This window comes from Quercus suber, unplaced genomic scaffold, assembly GCF_002906115.3.
Source record: "Quercus suber isolate HL8 unplaced genomic scaffold, Cork oak 2.0 scaffold_262, whole genome shotgun sequence".
Lineage (NCBI taxonomy): Eukaryota > Viridiplantae > Streptophyta > Magnoliopsida > Fagales > Fagaceae > Quercus > Quercus suber.
This window is the reverse complement of record NW_027069718.1, coordinates 477,350-503,134: the sequence shown is the minus strand read 5'-3', so window position 1 is coordinate 503,134 and position 25,785 is coordinate 477,350. Positions and strand designations below refer to the sequence as shown.

The following is a 25,785-nucleotide window of genomic DNA, read 5'->3' as shown; positions in this document are numbered from 1 at the left end:
ATAATTCAATATAAATTATTTCAAACATTATAATGTCATATATATCATATATGTAGAAAAATTATTAAGTACTCCCGGAGTAACATAAATACGTACTCTCTTCTCTCACATGAATGATGGGTCTCACCATGAATTTAATTAGTGGGACTCACTATTCATGTGAAGACATTTATGATATTCCAAGAGTATACAATAATCTAAGTATCCTGTTGGAGCTATTACCTTCTATGTTTTCCTCGCTAACACTGAATAAAAATAGAAATACTAGAATAGCATATTTGACACCAATATCATATTCCCCTCATACGTATGATGTATCTATCTGCATCACCAGGTCACCTACTCCCAGTATAAATAATCTTTCTTCTCATTTCTAATAACACCAGCCTAGAGAGAGAGAGAGAGAGAGAGAGAGAGAGAGAGAGAGAGCTTAGAAACCAAACCAGGTTGAGCTTGAGATGGAGTGGTGGTGGAGACTGTATTGGGGACTTGTGGTGGTTATAATGATGGAAGGTGGTGGCCACGCTGAAGGAGGAGAAGTCACATACGATGGAAGATCTCTCATCATTGATGGGAAGAGAAAAATGCTATTTTCTGGTTCAATTCACTATCCTCGTAGCACACCTGAGGTAATAATATAAATGATTTTAACACAATTATTTTGCCTAGTCTTCTTATAGCATTATTTTTCGTTTGCTGCCAGACAGGTAATCTAATATTGGTCATTGTGTTAAAACTTGGGTAAGTTGGTTGCTACAAATGGTGGTTGCCAATTGATTATCTAGTATATGCTATATCTACTTGGAATTCGATTACAAGACAGCTTATTGCTTATGTTTTTTTATTATTTGTAGATTTCACATGAGCAACTTACTTATTTTATTTATTTATTTATTTTCAATAATACTTTTAGCAAAAAAAAAAAATCAACAATAATATCCTGTTTATTGTTTACCAGACCTTTATGTATCTGTTAAAACGTCCAAATCCCAGCTATTTGATCAGAACCCTACAGCTAGTCCAACCTAAAGTCTGCTTGTTTTCCTAAGCCCCTTTAATTTGTTCTACCCATATATTTTGCGACCAACTTACACTATACTACTTTTATTATATTATACGTATACAAATACTTCTATTTTAGACATGCTTTAAGTGCTCATGAGTATAAAATGATAAATCACAAGTTTTGTTTAACCAAAAATAAATAAATCACAAGTTTTGTAACTCAGTAACCTACCTAATCTTCTTTATAAGGAGAATCATGATTAGGCTCCTCCTCCCCATATAATATTATTAAGGAAGGTGACCTTATCTTTTCTATTTAGATTTTAATTTTGAATTATTCCCTGTATACTAAATATAAATCCTAATTTTATTCTATACTATGTAATGTATACAAAATATATCAATAAAATCACATTGCAATTACCTTAAAAACACTAATAATTAACTAGAGAAGTATGATCATGTATTAGATGAAAGACAAATCCTATTTAGATACTATATAATGCATACAAAAATATACAAATTAAAATAAAATTAAGAAAATATCTTTTTTTTTTTTTTTACTAATTAGTTAAAAAGCATAAAATAAAAGAGCGTGGTGTGGGCCTTAATTTGTTTCTCACGAAAAATGAGATCACACAATTTTCATTTTTCTAGATAAGTGAGGAGGCCAGCATGAAGAATGTGTCACAAATTTTTTTTTTTCCTTTTTTTTTTTTCTTTTAATCATTCCTTTTAAGAGTCCTCCTGCCGACCAAAAAAGAAAGGAAAAAAACCTCTTCCTAATCAACGTGTTCCTTCATTCCTAACTATTTTCTCCTTTTCAACAAATAAAGCTGCTCGGCAACCATTTTCTTTGTAAAGAACAAAAGATTTTAACCTTACATATAGCCCAGCTCAAGAAGCACATCATTTCATTTGTTTCCTATTGGCTATAATTGCATCACGGGTAGCACGAGTACCGCCAAACTTTTCGGTGATATTTCATTTTTCTTGCCGCATGTTTGTCCTGTAAGTCTGTGACTCTTGTCTATTGAAGACTTGGAGTTGGAAGCACCTCATGTGCTCACATCACATGCCCCACAGAAACAAAACCCACATAGTCATATGCAAAGGGGTAGTGTAAAGTTTTGTTTTATTAATTGATTAATACTAGGGACATGATGAAATGTTCAATAATTTTATAATATTCTTAAATTAGCATGATAACTCACAAATCAACCATCTGCAATTCCCAATTTAAATTTTTCGGTATGCTTATTTGGGAGTTTTTGAATTTTTGTTGTGTTCATAGCATTATTCCTATTAATTTTAGCTAAAAGGAGAACATGTGGGGAATTTGAACTCTAAAATAATACTAAAGTGCAAATTACTCTCCAAATGTTTAGGATAATTTTGATTTTGTCCCTTAAAAGTTCAAAATTTTGATCCACTCCCTTAACGTTAGGTATCATTTGAAATTACTCCCTTCTGTCAATGCGTCATGCCTAGATGTTTGTTACGTATTCGACTAATCAAAACAACTCCAAATACAAACGGTGCAAAATCAAAACCATCCCAAACATAAAGGGTGTAAAAATTAAAACAAATACAATCATATAAGGTGTCATTGGTTTTGATAAGGTTCAAAATGACAGTTTTGAATGAGAAAACATCATTTTGAGCTTACTTGATACTTAATGGACACTTCATCATGGTGCATGATGGAAGGACTTAAATCCAAACATTATGTAACATAAGAGTTAATAATCCAAAATTTGAAATTTTTAGGAGAACAAAATCAAAATTACTCAAAAATTTACAAATTATAATTTAGTCCTAAAATAATTGTGCGAGCCCAAAATCTACCTTGATGGACCACAATCTATTTGTATTATAGGCTTTGTGTTTCCTACTACGGTTAGTTCTTTACTAGACTACCAAATGACACCTCTCCATTTTCACAAATTCTCTCCCTTTTCTTCTCTAAATTACTCTCACTCACTCTCATTGTGGCATCAAACTTCTCCTTGCTTCTTTTTCTCTCTTTTCCACAGAATTGCCAACCCATTCTTCTCATTCTATTCTCCAATTTATAACTTGAGGTGGGTGGAGGCACTATGATTACTTTCTGATCTCACTCGTGTGGGTGGGGTCCAATGTGATTATTCCTAATAAGAATATGCTTTGTTGGGAACAGTGGTAATGACATTGGAATTTGTTCTAGCCTCCAAAAGACTACTCGGCAGCGATATTCCTCAAGGCAATACCAAGCTGCCAAGAACATAGGATGTTTTGAGAAAGCACATTCCCGATCAAGTTAGAATTGATTGGCTTGGGCTTGCTTCTGATATATTTAAGACAAGATGGACTCATTATGGTATTTGGGCTTAGATTGGGCCTTGAAATGTGTCCAGACCAAGGCCAAAGGTCCAGTGGGCACAGGATCATGTACTGTACCATAAGGCCAGGGCCTAAGATTCAATGGGCTTGGGATCATACCCCGTACAATAATAATAAAAATTTTGGTTAAATGATGATCGTCCACAGGAAATACATATGTGACAACAATCTTAGTCATACTAATTACAATATATACAAATACATTTTTGATTTAAACACAAAATATTATCTAAAAAGGGAAATTATATAATTTTGGAGCAGATGTGGCCATCTTTGATAGCTAAAGCCAAGGAAGGAGGATTGGACGTTATTCAAACCTATGTATTTTGGAATCTTCATGAACCTCAACCTGGTCAGGTTAGTCAAACCCCTCTCTCTCTCTCTCTCTCTCTCTCTCTCTCTCTCTCTCTCATGTGGGGATTTTGTGTTGCACAGTATGATTTTAGTGGAAGATATGATCTAGTGCGATTCATCAAAGAAATCCAAGCACAAGGGTTGTATGCTTGCCTTAGGATTGGACCTTTCATTGAGAGTGAATGGAATTATGGGTACGTACGTGGGTTAATTCTCATTCCACTTCCTACAATCCACAAAAAAATATCTACTAGCATTACAAATATTATTAGATTAAGAACAAACTATAATTATTTTTCTTTGCAAACTAAATTGTTATTATTATTAACAGTTGCTATAGTTAGAATAGACTGATTACAAGACCACTAAGATGAACTTCTAAGTATTTCTTTCCAAACAAGTAAATCACCTCATAATAAATAGTTTTACACCATATTGTCTTTATTTAAAATAGGACAAAAGTTAGGTATAGTACCTCAAATGTTGTTCCTTAGGTTCCCCTTTTAAGATTCAACCATGTGGCTACTTAACTAAAAAATCCACTTCCATCTCATAAGAAAAAATCTCACATGGCAGAATCTTAAAAGGGAACCTAAGGAACAACACCTAAATATTGTACATAAATCTTGCTCTTTAAAATATATCATGATTCTTTATAAAGTCCGAATTTGGTAAGGATAAAGTGTAAAACCCATGTCTTAAACCATCAAATAAGAGATTGTCACATCATCATTTTACTTAAAATCAATACATCCTACCACACCTAATAACATCTCAATAAACTTTTAATTTGATTGGATTTATATATGGGTATTAGAATTGATTAGGTGTGGTTTTGCTTATTCTTAAATATGTGATAAAATGATGTGGCAAGTTGGAATTGGAGGGATAAAATATAAGTTTTACACCACATCCCTACAGAATTTAATCTCTTCTTTATATATACATCATAAGTTAGGGAATAAATATTCAAACCCAGACACTCCTAGAAGCACCAGAAAATTCCATTAACCTAAAGTCAATGCATTAATAAAAAATAATTTTAAAAAAACTTTGGCCCACAAATGGGTCAACATTTTTTTTTTTCAAAATATTTAACTATTGATATTAATTTAAAAATTAATATATTTAGAGAGGAGGATAAATGTGGTATAAGATAATTTATTCCTCAATGTGCGGCTGGACTTATGTAAGAAGAAAACATAAAGTAGGTCTTATTGGCATTGTAAAAATGTTTTAGATTATACTAGTCTTTTTATAGAGAAATATATGTTATAGTGCTATAATAATGGATAAATAATTAAATTCATTATTCCCTAATCATTTATTCTTTTAGACAAGTAGTAGTTTGTCATTATGATTGGATTAGAAAAAATGGTCCAGAGTTCAAGCTCTTTTTCCACTATATGTGTGTGTGGGTGGGTTAGGTTCAAATTACATCTAGTATAATTTTAAGCAATAGTATATAGCTAAATATCTTTTTATTGTATGCAAATTTTGAGAAATCCACAGTTGGGTTACATATTCTTCTTATACACTCCATGCGTGCAAAGCTTCAAGGCAATTTGAGATCAATAGCTATCTCATGTATAAAATGTTTAATTTCAAGTTTTTGTGTTTTAAAATTATGCATGAAATGTGAGTTTATGGATTAATTAGTAAATAATATGTGATTAGTACCAAACTTGGCATGCATGTTAAGAACAAAGAGAAGATGTAATCCAACTATGGCATGTTCAAAATATTAATTAAATAAAAAGTAATTAAGAGGTGTAATATTTTTAAAATTTACTAATATGTATTAATTTTTTTTGTTTTTGATTCTAAATTATCTATTTATACCCAATAATAAATTTCTAAGATACAATCAATTTAATTTCTCAAACATTTATCATTATTCTTATCATTATCTTAAAATGGATTATATTTTACTCGCACAAGTGTTGCACCCATTTCTTGCTTAATAGTGTTTGGATTGTAGGGGGTTTCCATTTTGGTTGCATGATGTCCCTGGCATTGTTTATCGATCAAACAATGAGCCATTTAAGGTACTAAGCATCTCTCTCTCTCTCTCTCTCTCTCTCTCTCATATACAAGTATTTATTTATTTATTTTTAAATCTAATGTTTACCATGAAATCATTTGATTTTACCACAAAAAAAAAAATATATATATATATATATAGATGTAATTATAGAAAAAAAAATGAAAATTTTTATTTAGAACTCTTAAGTTAATTATGCATATTAATTGAAAAGTGAATTACTGAATCATATGGTGATTATACTTTGGATTAAATACCTAAAATCACAACATAAGCTAAATTTGAAAAATAATTCAATCAATAGAATAATACACAAATCTGGTAACGAAATGAAAACAAATCAAGAATCGACTCAAAAGGGAAAAACATTCCGAGTGTATCTTTACCCTAATAAGAAAATCCACTATATGAAAAAAGCTTTACAATCCAGTTCATACCCATGACCTTAGACTCTATTCTGTATATAAACATATTGATGTGCCCTAAAACCAAGTCTAGACCATCTTAACTATTTTATATGAATCCCTTCTCAAGAACCTCATCCATGATCACAATCGAACCCTTTAACCGATTCTAAGGACCCTCCTTGAAGGTTTGATGTCTAGATTAGCAACATTGGGATTTAGACTCTAAGGTTTTAGTTCTTGATCACCAAACACAACAATTCCATTGTGAATATGGAATTCTAAACTCACAGGGTTTATCAATTATGGGTTTAGGTTTACTTCATTGTAGTTCATGGTAGTAGCCTCTTTAAAAAGAAAAAATTGTTTTTAGTCGTGTTTATGATATGACTTTATATCATTGCATGTAGAACATGAAAACCAATGCAACATAGACTTTAATGAAACACGTCAAATTATCTTTTCATATTTCTCAATTGATTTCGCAACAATCAAATTGTTGTCAAAATTCTTCTTTTGATCAATTGAGCGACAATTGAATTATTGTCAAAATCACATGTTCGATCAATTAAGCATTGATCGAATGGCAATTGAAACTCTGAATAACTATCTTCTTTTGAGCTACATCTTAGACCTTTTGAACTTGTACTTTGACACACATACACATTATAGATTTGATCCCCATTACAATGTCATTGAATTTTCCCTAGCTGGGACAATTTCCCCCACCCAATACGGCATACGCCTATGCCCATCCTTAGTTTTGATAATGTGACACCATTTGAGCTAATCGGTTGATAAGATATTGCTCTTTTCTTTCAAATAGCAAGGTTTGAAAAGTGTATGTTTATTGGCGTTATTCAATGACAAATTTGTATGTATTTTGTTTAACCATTTTAACGTATCTTTTCGAGGCCTAATTGTATTTGGGGTAGATTATACTTGAGCCTCATTTGCATTTTTTAAAGTTGCATTTAGAGTCATCTCATGACTTCAAGCGACCTGCTCTACCTACAAGTGACACATGGCAAAAAGCCAAGATCAGAGTATTGACTAGGCAAGTAGCGACCAACCAGGCCGTGACAAGGTTGCGAGTTGCAAGATTAGTGTATTTTGTTCTCTAAACTTTTTCCATCCATTCTGTATCTACCAAAACACACTTTTTGAGTTGGTGTGTGTGTGGCTTGGTATTCAAATAAGAGTGTGACTAAACCCTAGAAATTATTCTTATCACATTTGAAGCCAAAATTCTTATGTATGAAAAGAGAAAGTTTTAGTTTTAAGCAAAAACACTCTATCTTCTCTTTTCCATCTCATTCATCCTTGATTGAGATTTGTATTTCATTCATCTCACATCCTTACACAGTACCTCATGATTTGTGAGTGAATCCATAGAAACTTAAGAAACCATAGTAAAAATCCAATCTTTTGGTGGTTTTCCATTGGTGCTTCAATGGAGTGTCTCCAATAAGCTAAAAGGAGAAAGGGCCTAGTTGGAGCTTGAAAGTTTCAAGTATATTAATAATCTTGTAGGCTCGAAGGGTTCATAGTGTCCCATGTACTACAACTATCTTGTTTAGTGGAGATTTCCAACGGGGGAGAAATTTTTTCACCTCAGTTTTGGGTTTTCCTCTTTCTAAACACTTCTTAGGGTTTAGCTTTGGTTTAAATGCTTTTACCTTATGTCCATATTACTATTTATATGTTATGCCTAGTGTAGCTTAGTTCTTGTTATATGGAAATTGGTTAATCACTTATACGTTAACTAGTTTGTCGGTTTAGCTTAAAAGTGATTTAGTCGTAAAAAGCATGGTTTAGGGATCTAAAGTTGTATTAGGATTGCTTTAGCATCTTTCAAGGTTCTAAGCCACTCCATACTTACGCTACTTTGATGTCTAGAAAATTTTCCACATTTTTGTATTTTGATGCTATGCTAAAATCCGTACATAAATTAAAGTGTAATAATTTGATATATCGGTACTTAGATAATTAAAATGATTTCATTTTTCTGTTGGTTTAATTTTGTAGTTCTACATGAAAAACTTTACCACAAAAATAGTGAACTTGATGAAGTTGGAGGGTTTATATGCCTCACAAGGAGGTCCCATCATACTGTCACAGGTACTATACGGTATCTTACTAGTCAATTTGTAATAAATTCTTCACTAAATACAATTTCTCACCTGACATATGCTAATTAATGCTGGTATAGATTGAGAATGAATATCAAAACGTTGAAGCGGCATTCCACGAAAAAGGACCCCCTTATGTTCGTTGGGCAGCTAAAATGGCGGTTGGACTCCAAACTGGTGTACCTTGGATCATGTGCAAGCAAATTGATGCTCCTGATCCAGTGGTTAGTTTACTACTCAACTAAGACTACTGGTTTTAGTACTAATTTTACTTAGAAACTTACCTGCTAATTTTAAAATGTTCTCTTTGCTATTTTGTAAGATTCAACTGATTGCATAATGGACCATGTATTGTATGTCCCTTTAACAAATTAAACATGCAGATTAATACATGCAACGGGATGAGATGTGGAGAAACTTTTGGAGGACCCAACTCACCAAATAAGCCATCATTGTGGACAGAGAATTGGACTTCTTTGTATGATCAAATCTCTGCATATATTGTTCCATTTTTAAGGGCAAGGAGTTTTAAGTAAAAGGTTACATTCCATTTGATTCTCTAAAGGAGTCAAAAGGAACATTAATTCAGCTAGTGGGAACATTCTTGGGTTCAATTTTCACTAATAAGAATCAACAAGTCATGTTTGATACAAAAATAAAGTATGTGAAGGTCTTAGCTACTGTACTAGTTAGTAAGTCTATAAAGAATAGTACCATAAGAAACTAATGGCTAGCTTCAAAAGTTTGGTACTACAAAGGTAATGATAGTTTAAATTTGGAGAGATAATGATGGTTGAAATGATTGCTTAGTGGTGATAAGATCAATGTGGATCAAACTCGGAGGGTACTGGAGAATGCTTATGGCTGTAAGATGAATCTAAGTAAATGATTTCCCAGAATTTTTTTTTTCTTTTGCTATTGAATTAGTCATTAACAATTGATGTTTAAATGAATGAGAAAAATATGAGTATTAATCATTTTAAGAGTCAACTAATTGTACTTAGTTTTCTCTTGAAGCTATCAAGTATATGGTCAGAAGCCATACATAAGATCTGCTGAAGACATTGCATTTCATGTAGCACTTTTTATTGCACGAAATGGGAGCTATGTAAATTATTACATGGTATGGTATTTTAGTTATGAATCTCATTAATTATGCTATTATATTTCAATCTGGTTGAGTATAGTTTCTTTTAAATTTCACTAGTGCACATTACATAAGCCTTTTAGTTATCTCAACCTAATCATGTCAATGTCCCTAATGCTACACTCCTTATGTAGTACCATGGTGGAACAAATTTTGGGAGAACAAGCTCTGCATATATCATAACAGCTTATTATGACCAAGCTCCTCTTGATGAATATGGTGAGTAGCATAAGTTCCTATGCTTCTTAATTAGATGAATAATTTAATTAATAATCCACTACTAATAATTTTAGGACTAAAAAGGCAACCTAAGTGGGGGCATCTTAAGGATTTGCATGCTGTAATTAAATTGTGTTCTACAACTCTGCTACAAGGAGTACGAACAAACTATTCTTTAGGCCAACAGCAAGAGGTAATGTGCCAAAAGTCTTCTCATATATCACTGAATGTACTCAAAGATGAAACTTACAAGATTATGGTAACAATTATTTCTTTCTTTCCTTTAACTTAGGCCATTGTTTTCCAAGAAGAGGCCGGAGGCTGTGCGGCATTTCTCACAAACTATGATGGACATAACATTACTGTACAGTTTCAAAATATATCACTTAAATTGCTTCCAAAGTCGATCAGCATTCTACCAGACTGTAAAAATATAGCCTTCAATTCGGCAAAGGTAAATTATAATATAACAAGTTGTTTTTCTGTAGTTGACCATTATTCATGTTTGTAATCCTGCATTATAACTACAATTTTGAGCTCATGACATTTTCTAGCAAAATTTTGGTTTGAAAATTTTTTTTTAAATCATTTATATTCTAATATTCCTCGAATTCTTGTTTTGACAAGACCATTATGTGCAAAATTTTATGTAGGAAATTTGTTGTTTAGAACTTAATTGATATCTTGTGAGTTTACAATCATTGGCAAATCTGAAGTATATTTGATGGCAAGCTAAAGTTCTAGTTTATCTTATCTTGTATAGGTGAATACAGAGTATAATGACCGAATCATAACACTAGCACAAACTTTTGATTCAACTGATAGCTGGGAAGAATTCAAAGATGAGATTGTGAACTTCGAAGATACATCACTAAAATCAAATGGCTTACTTGAGCACACGAATACAACCAAAGACAAATCTGATTATCTTTGGTACACTCTTAGGTAAATTCATCTCTCTTTGAATTTTACTAGCATGAACCATATGCTTGCTTTCTCTTGTTTGCATCAAATTATTGACATTATTAATGGAGTTTTCTGTTGAAATACAGGCTTGAACACAATTTTTCTTCCACCAAAGTAGTACTTCATGTTCAATCTCTTGCACACGTTGCGCATGCTTTTTTGAACAACATATATATAGGTAGGTTACTAATTATATTCGAACTTCTTTGAAAGACAATATCTGTCTTTCTTTTTCTTTTTTTCTTTTTTAATTAACTACGACCATTTTATTTTGTGCAAGGCAGCATCCCTCATTATATGTGGGTAAACAATTGTGATTCACACCCCAAAACAATATTACACTTTTTCACTATAAACTATTGTACACTCTTAGGTAAATTCATCTCTCTTTGAATTTTACTAGCATGAACCATATGCTTGCTTTCTCTTGTTTGCATCAAATTATTGACATTATTAATGGAGTTTTCTGTTGAAATACAGGCTTGAACACAATTTTTCTTCCACCAAAGTAGTACTTCATGTTCAATCTCTTGCACACGTTGCGCATGCTTTTTTGAACAACATATATATAGGTAGGTTACTAATTATATTCGAACTTCTTTGAAAGACAATATCTGTCTTTCTTTTTCTTTTTTTCTTTTTTAATTAACTACGACCATTTTATTTTGTGCAAGGCAGCATCCCTCATTATATGTGGGTAAACAATTGTGATTCACACCCCAAAACAATATTACACTTTTTCACTATAAACTATATACATTTTACACTTTGTCCTCTTAACTATTAAAACACACAATCAACCCCTCAAATCAAAAACTTTGTAACACTTAACCTCCTTCTATCAGTTCACCTGTTAACTTAAACAGAAAAGGTGCACATACGATATTCGCTTGACCCACCAGTAGTTAGTAAAAAGATAGAAATGTCACCCCCTCTAATTACAAAAGGGATATTTTGGACTTTACTCCTAATGAGGTCCAAGTCAGCCGATGTCACATGAATATCACGTGCACACATTTTCCATCTAACTTAACAGGAAAACTGACAAAAAAGGGATAAGTGCAACAAAATTTTCAATTTGAGAGGTCAATCATGCGTTCAATATATAGTTTAGGGGATAAACTAGTTAAGTTTAAAAGAGAATATAATGGTCGCACACGTGCGTGTGTGTGTATATATATTGAAACCTTTGATTTAACATTCAAGAATTTTGGAGTTTCAAGCCAATAACCCTAACCCTCACTTATTATTTGGTGGTATTCAGGTTCTGCAAATGGAAGTTTTACTACGAAGAACTTCACAATGGATATTCCATTTATGATCAAAGATGGTATAAACAATATTTCTATACTCAGCGTAATGGTTGGGCTACAGGTAATGATTTTGTAACTTTATTTCTTTAAAAATTATATTTATATGCTACCTCCATTTTTTTTTTTTTTTGCTTGTGAAAAGGATTCAGGAGCTTTTCTTGAAAGAAAAAGGACTGGCTTAACAACAGTGACAATTCAAGGCGACAACAACGAATTTTATAATTTGACAAACTATGAATGGGGATATAAGGTTAGCACTTTTATCTTGATTAATCTTCCAACATTATTGTTATATGTAAAATTTAGATGTAGTACTTTAAGTACAATAAATTTAATTAGGTTTATCAATTCAAATGTCCAGTTGTATTGACTAATGTAAACAATTTAAACAATGTTGTCTTTTTCAAGGACAACTTAATTCAATTTTCTTAGATATTTGAATTTATTTAAGGAATGTTATATATGTATTGTACGTAAAGTACTGTACATAATTTTTACTCTACAGTTATTATTTAAATTAAACTCATTAATCATTACAGGTTGGACTACTTGGAGAAGAATTGCAAATATATAGAGAAGAAAATGTGGGAGATGTAGTGTGGTGTGAAAATGGAATCTCTACCAATCAAACACTTACTTGGTACAAGGTATGTAACTGTACATTTCATATATATTATAACAAAAATCTAATGTAAGATAAAAAAATTAAAATTAAAAAAAAAAATGTTGAAGTATCAAATAATGGTTTTACAAATAAAAGAGAAAAATCAAAGAAAATTAAGATAGCATTTATTAAGATTTAAATTCATTCAAACATAAAATTTATAGATACAGTTTTGAGGATACATAATAATCTGTATATTTGTTTTTTACTCCAGAATCCCTATATGATTTATAGTTTATAGTTTATCTGTGTAATATTGCAAATTGGTAATCTTGCAGATATTTTTTGATGCACCCAAGGGAGATGATCCTGTTGCCTTAAACCTTAGTTCAATGGGGAAAGGTGAAGCTTGGGTTAATGGACAAAGCATTGGACGCTATTGGATTTCTTTCCATGACTACCAAGGCAATTCATCACAAATATTGTATGTAACCATTAGCTATATATCCACAGTAGTTTTTTATGTGAGAATAATTAATAAACACCAAACATGGAAAAAATAAAAATAAAAACAAAAAACAATGTGCAAACATACACACAAACAAAAGAAAGTGAATTCCCTAAAAATTATTTGTAAAAAGTAGATTAGAATCTTGGGACTCTAAAATTATAGTGTAGCAAAGTTCATGGTTAAAGTTTAGGTGCTACATACCAAGGGAGTCAATATCATACTGGTGACCATTTTGATTTGGTCAAGAGAATAATGTATTTCGATACCAATAAATATCGGTGTACCATTTCGGGATTATCACTATATATATATAATATTAATATATTAGGCCCAAAATCTTATTCTCTTAAAATATGTAAGCCCATCTCTCAATACTAAAATTTTGAAAGAACTAACACCAAGGGGTACATTGTAGCAACCTTTAAAATTGGGAGTTCAATCATGTGTTTCAATAATTTAGACTTTAAAGGGATAAAGTGATTGAATTGAAAGATTATGGTAGAAAGTAGAAATATATAATTTGCCCTATTTTTATTATAGTATAACTGTATAATTATTATGACAAAGTCACCTACAACAAGTGACCACAATGATCTTGAAAGAAGTTCTTTATGACCTCTCATTTAATTCTACTTCTAAAATATGTGAATTTTATAGTGAGTTAGGAATACAATAAATTTTATTATATATGTCTTATAAAATGATGTGTCATCAACTGATTTAACCATAATAAATAATTCAAACACTTATTTATTATCTTTTGAGGTGGCACCAATTACATTTATTGTCACATCAATTTGTAAGTTTTTATAGTAAAATTTGTAGTAATTTTAGAATTTTAACTTGGCCATTAGTTAAACAAGTTCACTTACTATTAAACTTGTTGCCGTGTATGACAAGCCATAGCATTCAATTTCTAATTTACTAATATACCTATACCATAGAGGATTTTAGTCATCCCCCACAAACTTGAAACCTATTGCAATTGTTTTTTTTTTTTTTTTTTACAAATTATTTTTTTGTATACACAATTTCACTATAAATTTATAATTCAAGTTTAACAGAGATCGTTCTCTTTCAATAAGTGCACATAGGACTAATGGACAACCATACATGCACGTGCACACACATACATGCATAAATTAGACCATTATAAGTTTACAAATGTAATTTCCTATTTATATATGCATATATATGTTTTGCTAGGTATCATGTGCCCAGATCATTCCTCAAAACTGGTGAAAATCTTTTAGTTTTGCTTGAAGAAAATGGCGGCAACCCTCTTCAGATTTCCTTGAACACCGTGTCAATCATCAATGTACAAAAAGATTCATCTGACGATCAGCTTGTCTCTTCCTTCGAAGATTACATAGAGATGGAAATTACAGGTATTCTTAGTAGGGATAAAATGAATTACAAGTCCCCTACTATACAAAGGATAATATATATAATAGGCTAATAAATATGTTACCTACTAATCTGGAACGAGCATTTTGAGTAGAATTCATGATGTAAATTCCTTCACATTCTTCATTTAAATAATAATCAAAGTCCTAATTATTATATTCAGAACTTGTTCCTTGTCTCACATTCTTATTTTATCCGTACTTTTATTTTTAAATAAATAATATTTTATCTAATGAAATTACCTAATATTTATCTAATGAAACCAAATAGAATGAGTACTTTAATTGATAATTTGTTAATGTAAAAATGTAAAAAAGTAGAGGAAGGTAGAGCCATTCTAGTTTTTCCCATTCCAAGTGTTAACTTGTTTAAATATCATATAGTAAACACTAAATAGTAAGAATTGAAGTCAAAAGACGTGAAAAAAAAATATAAAAAATAAAAACTAAACTATGATGCCATCTTTTGAAAGATAGCGAAAACTTGTTAAGAGGAAAAACTTTGCTTTACTTGTGTGAGGGAATATGGAGAGCTTAAGGAGATAATCCTTTTCCCCTTCAAGTGAGGTTGGAGGATGCATTGAGTCACAAGGCTTCACCAAAAGTCTTATATCTCAATTAAAATTTTCTAGTATTTCAAGATGACCAAGATTCAAATCCCCATCTTCCAAATATGAATTATTAAAAAGTTAGGAAGCACAAATACTTCATTTTTGAAGAAGTAATAATATCAAACACATATCTGATACAAATACCGTCAAGAAACGTCTTCTTGTTCGCCCAACCATTTTTATTTTTTGAAAAAGAAAATGCCAATACAGTTGGAATATGTCTCGATACGATCCAGCTTAAAACTTAAAAAAAATTGAAACAAAATGATGACGTTTGCTCATTTATTTACTCATTTAAATCTTGGTTTGTATATAGCTTTCAATATAAAAATAAGTTCTATTGTAATGTATTATCATTTCAAGTAAATTAAGAAGATGTTTAGTCATTTAGACTCTTGTTTATAGTTGCTATTACTTATTACTATTATCATGAAAAGCAACATATATTCTGTAGGAATGATGTTGCATTAGAGGAAGAAAGAGTCCACCATTAATTTTTCGAGAAAGGATCCACTGTCATTGCTATTACATTGGTTACTACAAATTATTATGAAGTTCTTGAATATGAACTAAACATGATACCATTCAATTAGGTGGACAATATCTCACAGGACTAATTAACCCCCAAAGGCAAAGGGGTTGGTTCAATGGGTTTATCTTCTCCGCAAGTGAAAACGTCGCATGTACATAAGCTTTGCAGATCAGCAAAGCTGGTTGGCAAGAGCAGTTCCTGGGTTGTGCACTCGATGGAAAGCTTGTTCCGCAATTGATTTCGTCACATGTGCCCTCTAAAACCATCTGTTGAGAGCAAACAGATTGCTGACCTATAGAATCAAATACAAGAGATAAAATACACGTTATTTTGCAAATAGAGGTAGATATCATTTGAGCAATCAAAATTTTCGTGACTTTCTCTTAAATTGAGGTGACATAACACAGCCAAAATTTCACAAAGTTATCAAAATAGCTTTACCTTGAGAAAGAGTAAGTAGACTTGATACAAGAACAAAAGAAACCATGACAAACACAGCAAACTTCTTCATCTTCACCTCTCTCTCTATCTCTCTCAAAATACGCTTATTTGAATTGTTAGAATGGTAGATACTTGTATAGTAGTATGTCTATTTATATTGAACAATTTAAGTGACTTAATCCAGAAATAATTTTTTTTTCTTTTTTTTTTTATAGAGTTTCATCATATGCGTCTGCTTTTGATAATTGTGTTCATTATCATCAGATCAATGCACCAATTAGTTTTTGGTATAGACTAGGATTGAACTCTAAATCTCTTATTCAACCATTAAAGTCTTTACCATAGACAATTAATTGTGTTGGAAAAGACAATAATGGTCTGGTCAATTACCTAATTTGGAGTATGGGATATGCTCAAGTTGTAACATAATATGAGAAAAACTTTACAACAATTTCGTAACAAATCTTAGATAGTAAGTTGTTACTGGTTTTAATTTAAATTCATCACTGAAGTTACTTTTTTACCCACCAGTAACGCTCAGTAACAACCTACAACTTATAATTTATTGTAAAAATATTGTAGACATAGTATTTCTCATTTCCATTCTTATCATCTTTATTTTTTTAGGGAGCAAGATCATAAATGTTGATTATACATCATAATTAATACATCATAAAAGTTGATTATCTATCATAATTATAATTATAATATATTATATAATAGGTTGGTTCAAGTTACTCCTAGTATAACACTAAAGGGTAATTCTGTCGTACCCCCCTCAAAAAAAAGGGGGTACGGTACCTACTAGTAGACAACCTGTTATACCAGGTTACATTTTTCTCACATTTGATGGTTTCATCCTCACATTGTGTTGTTTCAACGTCACATGTGACAATTCTTTTGTCACATTTGGCAGTTCCCTTACTTTTTTCTCACATTTGATGGTTCCATCTTCATATTGTGCATTATGCAGTTCCAACGTCACTTTTGATAGTTCTTTTGTCACATTTGGCAGTTTTCTTACTTTTTCCTCACATTTGACGGTTTCATTCTCACGTTGTGCAGTTCCAACATCACATGTAACAGTTCTGTTGTCACATTCGGTAGTTCCCTTACTTTTTTCTCACATTTGATGGTTTCATCCTCATATTATGCAATTCCAACATCACATGTGACAATTCTTTTGTAACATTTAGTGATTCCCTTACTTTTTTCTCATATTTGACGGTTCTATTCTCACATTGTGCAGTTCCAACATCATATGTGACTGTTCTTTTGTCACATTCAGTGGTTCTCTTACTTTTTTTTCTCACATTTGACTGTTTTATCCTCACATTGTATAGTTCCAACATCATATGTGACAATTCTTTTGTCACATTTGGTGGTTCCCTTACTTTTTTCTCATATTTGACGGTTCCATTCTCACATTGTATAATTTCAACATCATATGTGACAGTTTTTTTTTATCACATTCAATGGTTTTCTTACTTTTTTTCTCACATTTGACTATTCTATTCTCACATTGTGCAATTCCAACATCACATGTGATCTTTTGTCACATTTGGTAGTTCCCTTATTTTTTTCTCACATTTGACAGTTTCATCCTCACATTGTGTAGTTTCAACGTCACATGTGACAGTTCTCTTATCATATTTGGTAGTTTCTTTTCTTTTTTTTTCCTTATATTTAATGGTTCTATCCTCACATTAAGCAGTACTAATATCACATATGATCGTACTTTAGTCACATTCAATGGTTCTCTTTTTTTTTAACTCATATTTAACAGTTCCATTGTCACATTAAGCTGTACTAACATTACATATAGGCGTAGCCAACCCAACCTAACTCCACCGAATTACCTAATAATCTACAAATATACATAACAAAAATACTCCTAAATTCTCAAAAATTCTGAAATACCCTTAAATATACTAAAATTACCAAAATGCATTCTAACAATTGAAAATTACCAAAATAACCTCAAAACTCTAAAAAAATTATTGGGATATCCTTAAAACCTTAAAATTGACTGAAATAACCCTAAAATCTAAAAAATTACTAAAATACCTTCTAAACCTAAAATGTTCTCAAAATACCCTTAGATACTAAAAAAAATTATCTAAATGACAATGAAATCTAGAAAATGACTAAAATGACCTTGTCACTTAGAAAGTAATAATAATGCCCTTATAACCTAAAAAATTACCGAAATACCCATAAAACCTTAAAAATTACCAAAATGACCCTAAAACCTTAAAAAAAAAAATGAAATGCCATTGAAAATTATAAAATGACCAAAATACCTCATTAAACTTGAATATGACCAAAATACCCTCAAAACCCTCAACAATTATCAGAATACCCTTAAAACATAAAAAATGATCAAAATACCTTTAGAACTTAAAAAATGACCGAATGACCCTAAAACCTAAAAAAAATTATGAAATTGTCCTAAAACATAAAAAATGATCAAAATAACCAAAAAAACGTAAAAAAAAAAAATGACCAAAAATACCCCATAACACTTGAAAACGAAACCCTTTAAAACTACTAGAAGACCATTTAAACCTTAAAAAAAACTTAATGATATTGAAAACTAAAAAATGGCTGAAATGACCCCATAACCTAAAAAATTACTTAAACCTAAAAAAATGATTGTACTTTTGTTACATTCGGTGGTACTCTATTTTTTTTCTCACATTTGACAATTTTCATAACATTGGGCAGTACCAACATCACATCTAATTGTACTTTTGTCACATTTAGTGGTACCATTATTCTTTTCTCACATTTGATAGTAATAAATAATACCATGTTACCAAATCCTCACATTTGATAGTTTCATTTTCACATTGTGTAATTCTAATATCACATGTGACAGTTATTTTGTTACATTTGGTGGTTCCCTTATTTTTTCTCACATTTGACGATTTCATCGTTACATTATACAATTCCAACATCACATGTGACAGTTCTTTTGTCAAATTTGGCGGTTCCCTTATTTTTTTTCTCATATTTGACAATTTCATCATCACATTATGTGGTTCCAACATCACATGTGACAGTTATTTTGTCACATTTGATGGTTCCGTTATTTTTTCTCGCACTTGACAATTTCATCCTCACATTATGCAATTCTAACATCGCATTTGACAATACTTTTGTCATATTCGAAAAAAAAATTCTCATATTTGACAGTTCCATCGTTACATTAGGTAATACCAACATCACATCTGACTGTACTGTTGTCACATTCAATGGTACCCTAATTTTTTTCTCATATTTGATAGTTTCATCATCACATTGAGCAGTACCAACATCACATCTAATTATACTTTTGTCATATTTGGTGGTACCATTATTTTTTTCTCACATTTGATGGTTCTAATGTTACATTGGGTGGTACCAAATCATATATGATCATACTTTTGCTATATTCAATAGTTTTATTATTTTTTAGTCACATTAAACAGTACCAATATCACATATGATTGTACTTTTATCGATTCATAACAATCTTGGTAATAACTAAAATGTTAACAATTAATTTTTCCAAAATAGTTATAAACTTGAAAATTAATAAAAATCCCTGGAAATTAAGGATTTCAAAAAATAGTCCTAAAAATATAAAAATTACTAAAATACCCCAACGCCTCAAATATTACCAAAATAATTTCATTAAGCTATAAAATGACTAAAATACTTTTTTAAACTTTCGAAATTAATAAAAAAAAAATCATTGAAAATGAACAAAGTAGCGCTAAAAATACCTAGAATGATTAAAATACTAAATATTTTGAAAATTACCATAATAGCATCAAAACCACTCAATTTGGCCATGTTAGAGTGATATCTTGGTTTTTTTTTTTTAGTGATTGTAAAGATATTTCGGTCATGTTAGAGGTTTTCAAGACAACTTGATGATTTTTGACATCTCATTGGTATTTTAATCAAACCCCTCTCAACTTTTTTGGTGCCATTATGGTGTTAAATTTTCTCAATGAAAAAAAAGTGACCTAAAGCAAACGTTATTTGTTAGGAAACATTTGCTCCTCTAAATGATTCCAAACAAGCTATATATTTAGACCATACAATGTTGTAACTGTGAACTCTAAAGAAGAAAAAAAAATTGAAACTTAAAACAATTTAGGCCTTGGTGTGTTTTCTTGAAGAACTTGAAATTGAAACCTAAAATTAATTTAGGCCTTAAAGCGTGTTCTTGAAGAACTTGATATCCAAAATATGAAGGGAAAGAGAGTGTAAAATTGAGAAGCTAATAAATTATGCATTCTAATGAAAATAGTTAATGACATTCTTGTTAGGAAATAACAAAATGAAGCAACCAAGCAAAAGCAAAAACACACCAAACCAGCCGCAAGCTATGACTACATTTCAAAATAATTTTAGATTTCAAAGTCTGCCAAAATGTTTTGTTATCAATAGTTAAAAATTACATTCAATATTTCTGCAAAAAATTTTGCATCAACTACTTGGTAATTTTACAAATAAAGATCACAGTTGTAGCCAATTAGCTCAAATATATAGTTGCTCAAAAGCTATAGAAACTTATAATGCACTGAGATTTGGTTTGAAGGAAGCTCTCCATTACCAAATTTAGCTCCTGTAAATTGATAAAGCAAAGGAAAAAAGATTAAAAAATTTCCAAATAATGTGAATATGGACAAAGTCAACTAATAATGCAAACCTAAAAGAAAAAACAATTGGTTGGATTTTTTGCTCATACAAAATCTTGATGATTGTTTTGGCATGGAAAATTGTTTTGGACCTATAATTAGGCCAAGTACTAATGAATAACCTGCATTAGTAATTTAGAATTCTCTTGAGCACTTTGCAAACACTATGTCAAAAGAGAAACAAAGCAAGTGACTTTAGGATATAAATTAAAATAATCATAATGGGACTAAATCCTTTCTACCATACCTCCATTTGTGGATTGAGGAAGGGTGCTTGCAATGGTAATATAGCGAATGCTGATATGACAAGGAATGAACCAGGTTTGATGGCTGGGAACTTGAACTCTGCACATTAAATAAAAAAGAAAAATTAATGTAGCCATTACATGAACAACTAACTATATAGGTCGGAGGAAGGTATTTAGGGAATGTTGACATGAATCTTTCCTACTTTTTTTTTCTTTTTTTTAATGAGGCTCAGCCACATAACTTGTTTATACTGAATGTTGACATGGTTGGTGTGCATTAGGATAATTCACCTCATTACCTCTTCCTCATATACTTCCATCTCCTCTCTACTACGTTTTCATTGAGTGGACATATCTCTTCCATCTCATTTTTGTCTCTGTTTATTTTTTAAAATACAAATTATAAGAATCTATAGCTAATAAAAAAAAAAAAAAATTCATGCATGTAATGTCACTATAGCAATCTCAGAAACTAATGTCACTTCAACCCAATAATAACAGGGACAACTAAGAATCCTAATTAGCAAATATTAATCTGTACATAAAAATATCTGGCTTAATCAACTAAAACAAGATAATATTTGTAAATGCATGGCAACGTGCTTTGTAAATCTACAATGTCTTGCCAATAGAGTAGTCACTATACCATCTCAATGTTTCTTAAATTTTAAATGCCAAGGAGTGGCTATTACATTTTACTTATCAAAAGAAAAAGATTTCTAAATCCCAAGTATATTACACAAAGATGTCTCATTAAAGATATGCCCAAAATGGTTCCAGAAATTATCTCTTGGAAAAATGAGAAAAAAAAAATTTCTACAACTTTGAATTACAGAATTTCCACAACTAGAAAATCCAAGAAATAATTACAATAAAGACTACATTTTTACTTTCCTTGGAATTTCTCAGTACCTTTAGAAGAGTGACAACAATCCAATCCACTAATAATAGGGACAACTACCCGTTGATTGACCAAGGGATAAAATTGATACTTCAAAATTGAAAGTGCAAAGTACAGTAAACCATTTCAAACTCATTCTAGTAATTTAATTACCATTTCCAGCAATACAATTATACAACTGATACAACCTAACCAAAACAGTCAAACATAAACACAAAGAATATATGTACATGTATATGTGTGTACCTTGCCTGTATGACCCTACAGTGTTCTACAACAAACCAAAGGAGTTTGAAGCTAACTAGGGTCCAAGCCTATGGGANAAAGAGTTTATTAAGGAAAAATAAATTTTTTGTGGAATAAAATAAGCAAGTCAAACGTTCAACAAAGTACCCATAAAAAGAAGAAGATGAAGAAGAAAAAAAAAGAGTTAACATTGATTTTAGTTTGGGGAGGAGAAGGGTAGATGAGTAATTTCCATCAAACATTTTCTCCATCCCATTTTCTCTCCAATTTGGGGCATTGAAAAGTGGTGGGCTTGAGGATAAAAAAGCTAGAGCTCAGGGCCCACCACTTTCTCTCTCCAAAATCACTCCAACCAAATATCTCCCACCAATTTGTTTAGTTGGAGGAGTAGAAAAGTGAGAATATAAAAAATGGGAAATGAATAAAAAAGTGAGAAGATAAAATAAATTTTGTTTCTCTATATGTGTTTGGTTAGAGGATGAAAAAGTCAAGAGAGAAAAAACTCATTTGTTTGATTGAGAAGAAAAATGAGACGATGAAAGATAAATTTGGTATAAATTTACAATTATGTCCTTATTACATAATATAAAAAAAATTCTTTTAATCATTACATTAAAAAATTACTTATTATCAATTAAAATTAATAGAATAACATTATAATTAAAATTAACATATTATTCAATCCACCATTTATTAAAAAAAAAAACCATTGATTTAAAATAAATAAATATTAAATATACCACAACACATTGACAAAAAAAAGAGAAAAAAATATATATATATATATATATATAAATATAAAATAAAAAATAAAAAAGTTATGTAATAGGCCATGGGACTAAATTTATACAAATTATATTTTCTATCCCTCCACTTTTTCACCCTCCAACTAAACATAAATGAATAAAACTAAAATCTCTTCTATTTCTTCAATTTTTTTTTCATCCCTTACCCAGTCTTTATCATCCCAATTTTCTCTCCCCCCAACTAAATGAATCCTTAAAGTCAAAAGACCGAAGATAAAAAAAACTTGTAAAAGTAAAAACTTTGCTTTACTTGTGAAAGGGACTGTTAAGAGAGATGTAAGGAGATAATATTTTAGGTAATCAATTTTAATTTTGGAGAGAGAGAGAGAGAGAGAGAGAGAGAGAGAGAGAGAGAGAGAGAGGCTTGCTCTTATCTCTCTTTTTAGTGTGTAGACTAGAGATTTTATTCTAAAATTTATACACATATAGAAGCATTTGAACAGTCTAAAAAAGAGTCAGATAGAAGGCACAACTGACTAACACAGGGATATCTATCTATTGACTAAAATTTAGGGCTTAGTTAATAGTAGTACTCCTACAAGATAATTCATAGCCCAAAATATTTTCTATTGGATTTTAAAAAAATTATTTACTAATATATTTGGATTCTTTAAAAGATTTTACTGACTATCTAGGGACTTCTACTTGGGGTTGTGTGGCCTAGCGGAAGAGTTTAGTCTAAGCTATGAGTAATGCTACAAATAACAGTTTTCACAGTAGTTAAGTTGGTAGATTATTATTAGTTTTAAGGCGAAAATGCACTTTTCGTCCCTACATTTTGGGTCAATTTTCATTTTGGTCCCAAAATTGATTTTTTTGCAAATTTCATCCATAAAAAAAGAAAATCGTTTTTAAAATAGTCCCTGCCATCAACCCACTCACTGAAACCTACTACGTGGCAGACGGAATACCGTTTTTGCTGACGTGGCACTGATGTGGCCATTAAAATATTATTAAAAAAGATTATTTGGCATTTTTTGAATGCCACATCAGCGCTACTCTCAATATTAATTTTAATATTATTAAAAATAAACACCAGATTTCTCCATTTTAATTTTATTTAAAAAAATGAAAAACAAACAAAAAAAAAATTACTTTTACAAGCCGTAAAATTTGAAGCTGAAGCTTTATCTTGTTCTCATCTCTCACTCTCTCATCTCTCAAGAGCCAAACAGTATTGAAGACAATGGAGCTCAAGCTCAAGCTTAAGCTCCATCTTGTTCTCATCTCTCAACTCTCTCATCTCTCATCTCTCACTCTCTCATCTCTCATCTCTCAAGAGCCAAGATCAAGAGAACCCATAACCCTTTAAATTGAAGACCCACAAAACCGATCTCATGATCAAACCGTATCTGGTTTGATCATGGGATTTCTTGGAATTTTTGATGATGTTGGTGTTGATTTTGAGGATGGAGTTTGTGGGGGTTGAGTTTCATAGATTGATGCAGGTAAGGATCGTGATGGGGATGATGTTGATGTTGGTGATGATTTGGTGGGTTTGATTGAAGAATGTGAGCAGTGAGGGCTTGGAGAAGTGGGTCTGGTGAAGAAGAGCGCCGCCTCTCGGTGAAGAAGAGCACCGCCGCTCGGTGGTTTTGGTGAACTCGGATCGGTGGGTGTTGTGAACACGGATCGGTGGTTGGGTCCGCTGATTCGAATCAGTTTGGGTTGTGATCTGGCCTGATCTTAGCCATGCCCAAACACCTTACCTCCACCCCTGCCGTTCACCAACGCACACACCCAGGCAGTGGCTCTCAAACCCATATGATTGGGTTGACGAGGGAGATGGTGGGTTTCTATTCTTTTGTTCCTGGGATTGAATATTCTGGGTTGTTGTTGGATTGAATATTCGGGATTCATGATCAAGATGAATTTGGATAGGAATTTGATAATTTGAATGTGAAATTTATGAGTTTATGGGTTTGTTGGATTTATTTTTTGTTTTCCTGGCAGTGATGGAGATTGGATTTGGTTGCTGGAGATTGGATTTGTTTGCTGGGTTTGTTTCTTGGATTGGGAAGAACACGAAGAGTAAACTGTTACGTTCTTAGAAAAATTAATGAAAAGTTAAAAAAAAATGATTAAATTAGATTTTAGGCTATTTTTAAAATTTTAATTTATTTTTTGTTTAAATTTCTGACATGGCTTTAAAAAAAATTAAAATGCTGATGTGGCATTCAAAAATGCCAAATAATTTCTTTTTAATATAATTTAATGGCCACGTCAGCCCATGTCAGCAAAAACGGCATTCCGTCTGCCACGTAGTAGGTTACCGTGAGTGGGTTGACGGCAGGGACTATTTTAAAAACGATTATCCTTTTTTAGGGATGAAATTTGCAAAGAAATCAATTTTGGGACCAAATGGAAATTGACCCAAAATGTAGGGACGAAAAGTGCATTTTCGCCTAGTTTTAATTTAGGTCCATCATTTAACATGGGAAATGTTAACCAATTCCTTTAGAGCATTGGTTTAGAAATTATCTTTAGAAAAATTTTATCGGAGAATGATAAAACAATAAATATTGTTGAGAGCTTTTCATATTTCTCATGAAAGTTGTGTCAAAACTTCTCTGTTATGGTTTATTAACAATTGTCTCCTAAGAGTATCTGTTAACGTGACCTTTTTATCATTTACCATTCATAACTTGCCACTTGGATAGTTGCGACATATTTTATGAAAAATGTTATGATCTAAACTTATTTGTTATTGGGGGGGGTGGGGACTGTATAACTATAAAATTAATACACTATTATCTCAACTAGTTGAAAACTTGAAATTGCCATTTTTATATTTGCTACTATTCTCTTTTCTTATTTTG

The 25,785-nt window shown here is 31.2% G+C and overlaps 1 protein-coding gene and 1 long non-coding RNA gene across 2 annotated transcripts; one reads left to right on the top strand and one right to left on the bottom strand.

Moving 5' to 3' along the window:
- Window positions 1–434: 434 nt before the first annotated feature.
- On the top strand, window positions 435–14,655 carry LOC112001472 (beta-galactosidase 6). Its single transcript, XM_065781292.1, has 18 exons — window positions 435–629; window positions 3,649–3,744; window positions 3,823–3,935; window positions 5,723–5,789; window positions 8,218–8,310; window positions 8,402–8,545; window positions 8,705–8,799; window positions 9,339–9,444; window positions 9,603–9,687; window positions 9,762–9,880; window positions 9,980–10,141; window positions 10,451–10,632; window positions 10,740–10,831; window positions 11,918–12,027; window positions 12,109–12,216; window positions 12,506–12,613; window positions 12,909–13,054; window positions 14,288–14,655. Exons 1-18 carry the CDS (start codon window positions 459–461, stop codon window positions 14,538–14,540), a joined length of 2,250 nt encoding a protein of 749 aa, XP_065637364.1. The 5' UTR covers window positions 435–458; the 3' UTR covers window positions 14,541–14,655.
- A 5,811-nt stretch (window positions 14,656–20,466) lies between these two features.
- LOC136070816 (uncharacterized) lies at window positions 20,467–21,422 on the bottom strand. Its single transcript, XR_010632063.1, has 3 exons — window positions 21,313–21,422; window positions 21,013–21,110; window positions 20,467–20,692 (listed from the first exon to the last, which is right to left on the bottom strand). It is a non-coding gene; the product is annotated as an uncharacterized LOC136070816 (long non-coding RNA).
- Window positions 21,423–25,785: the final 4,363 nt, after the last annotated feature.

What these genes read in the sequence shown, in the direction of transcription:
- LOC112001472 (XM_065781292.1), top strand. Translation starts at nt 459, where the DNA reads ATGGAGTGGTGGTGGAGACTGTATTGGGGACTTGTGGTGGTTATAATG. An exon ending in GTCCCATCATACTGTCACAG is followed by an intron (nt 8,311 to 8,401) that starts GTACTATACGGT and finishes ATGCTGGTATAG; the next exon opens with ATTGAGAATGAATATCAAAA. An exon ending in GCGTAATGGTTGGGCTACAG is followed by an intron (nt 12,028 to 12,108) that starts GTAATGATTTTG and finishes GCTTGTGAAAAG; the next exon opens with GATTCAGGAGCTTTTCTTGA.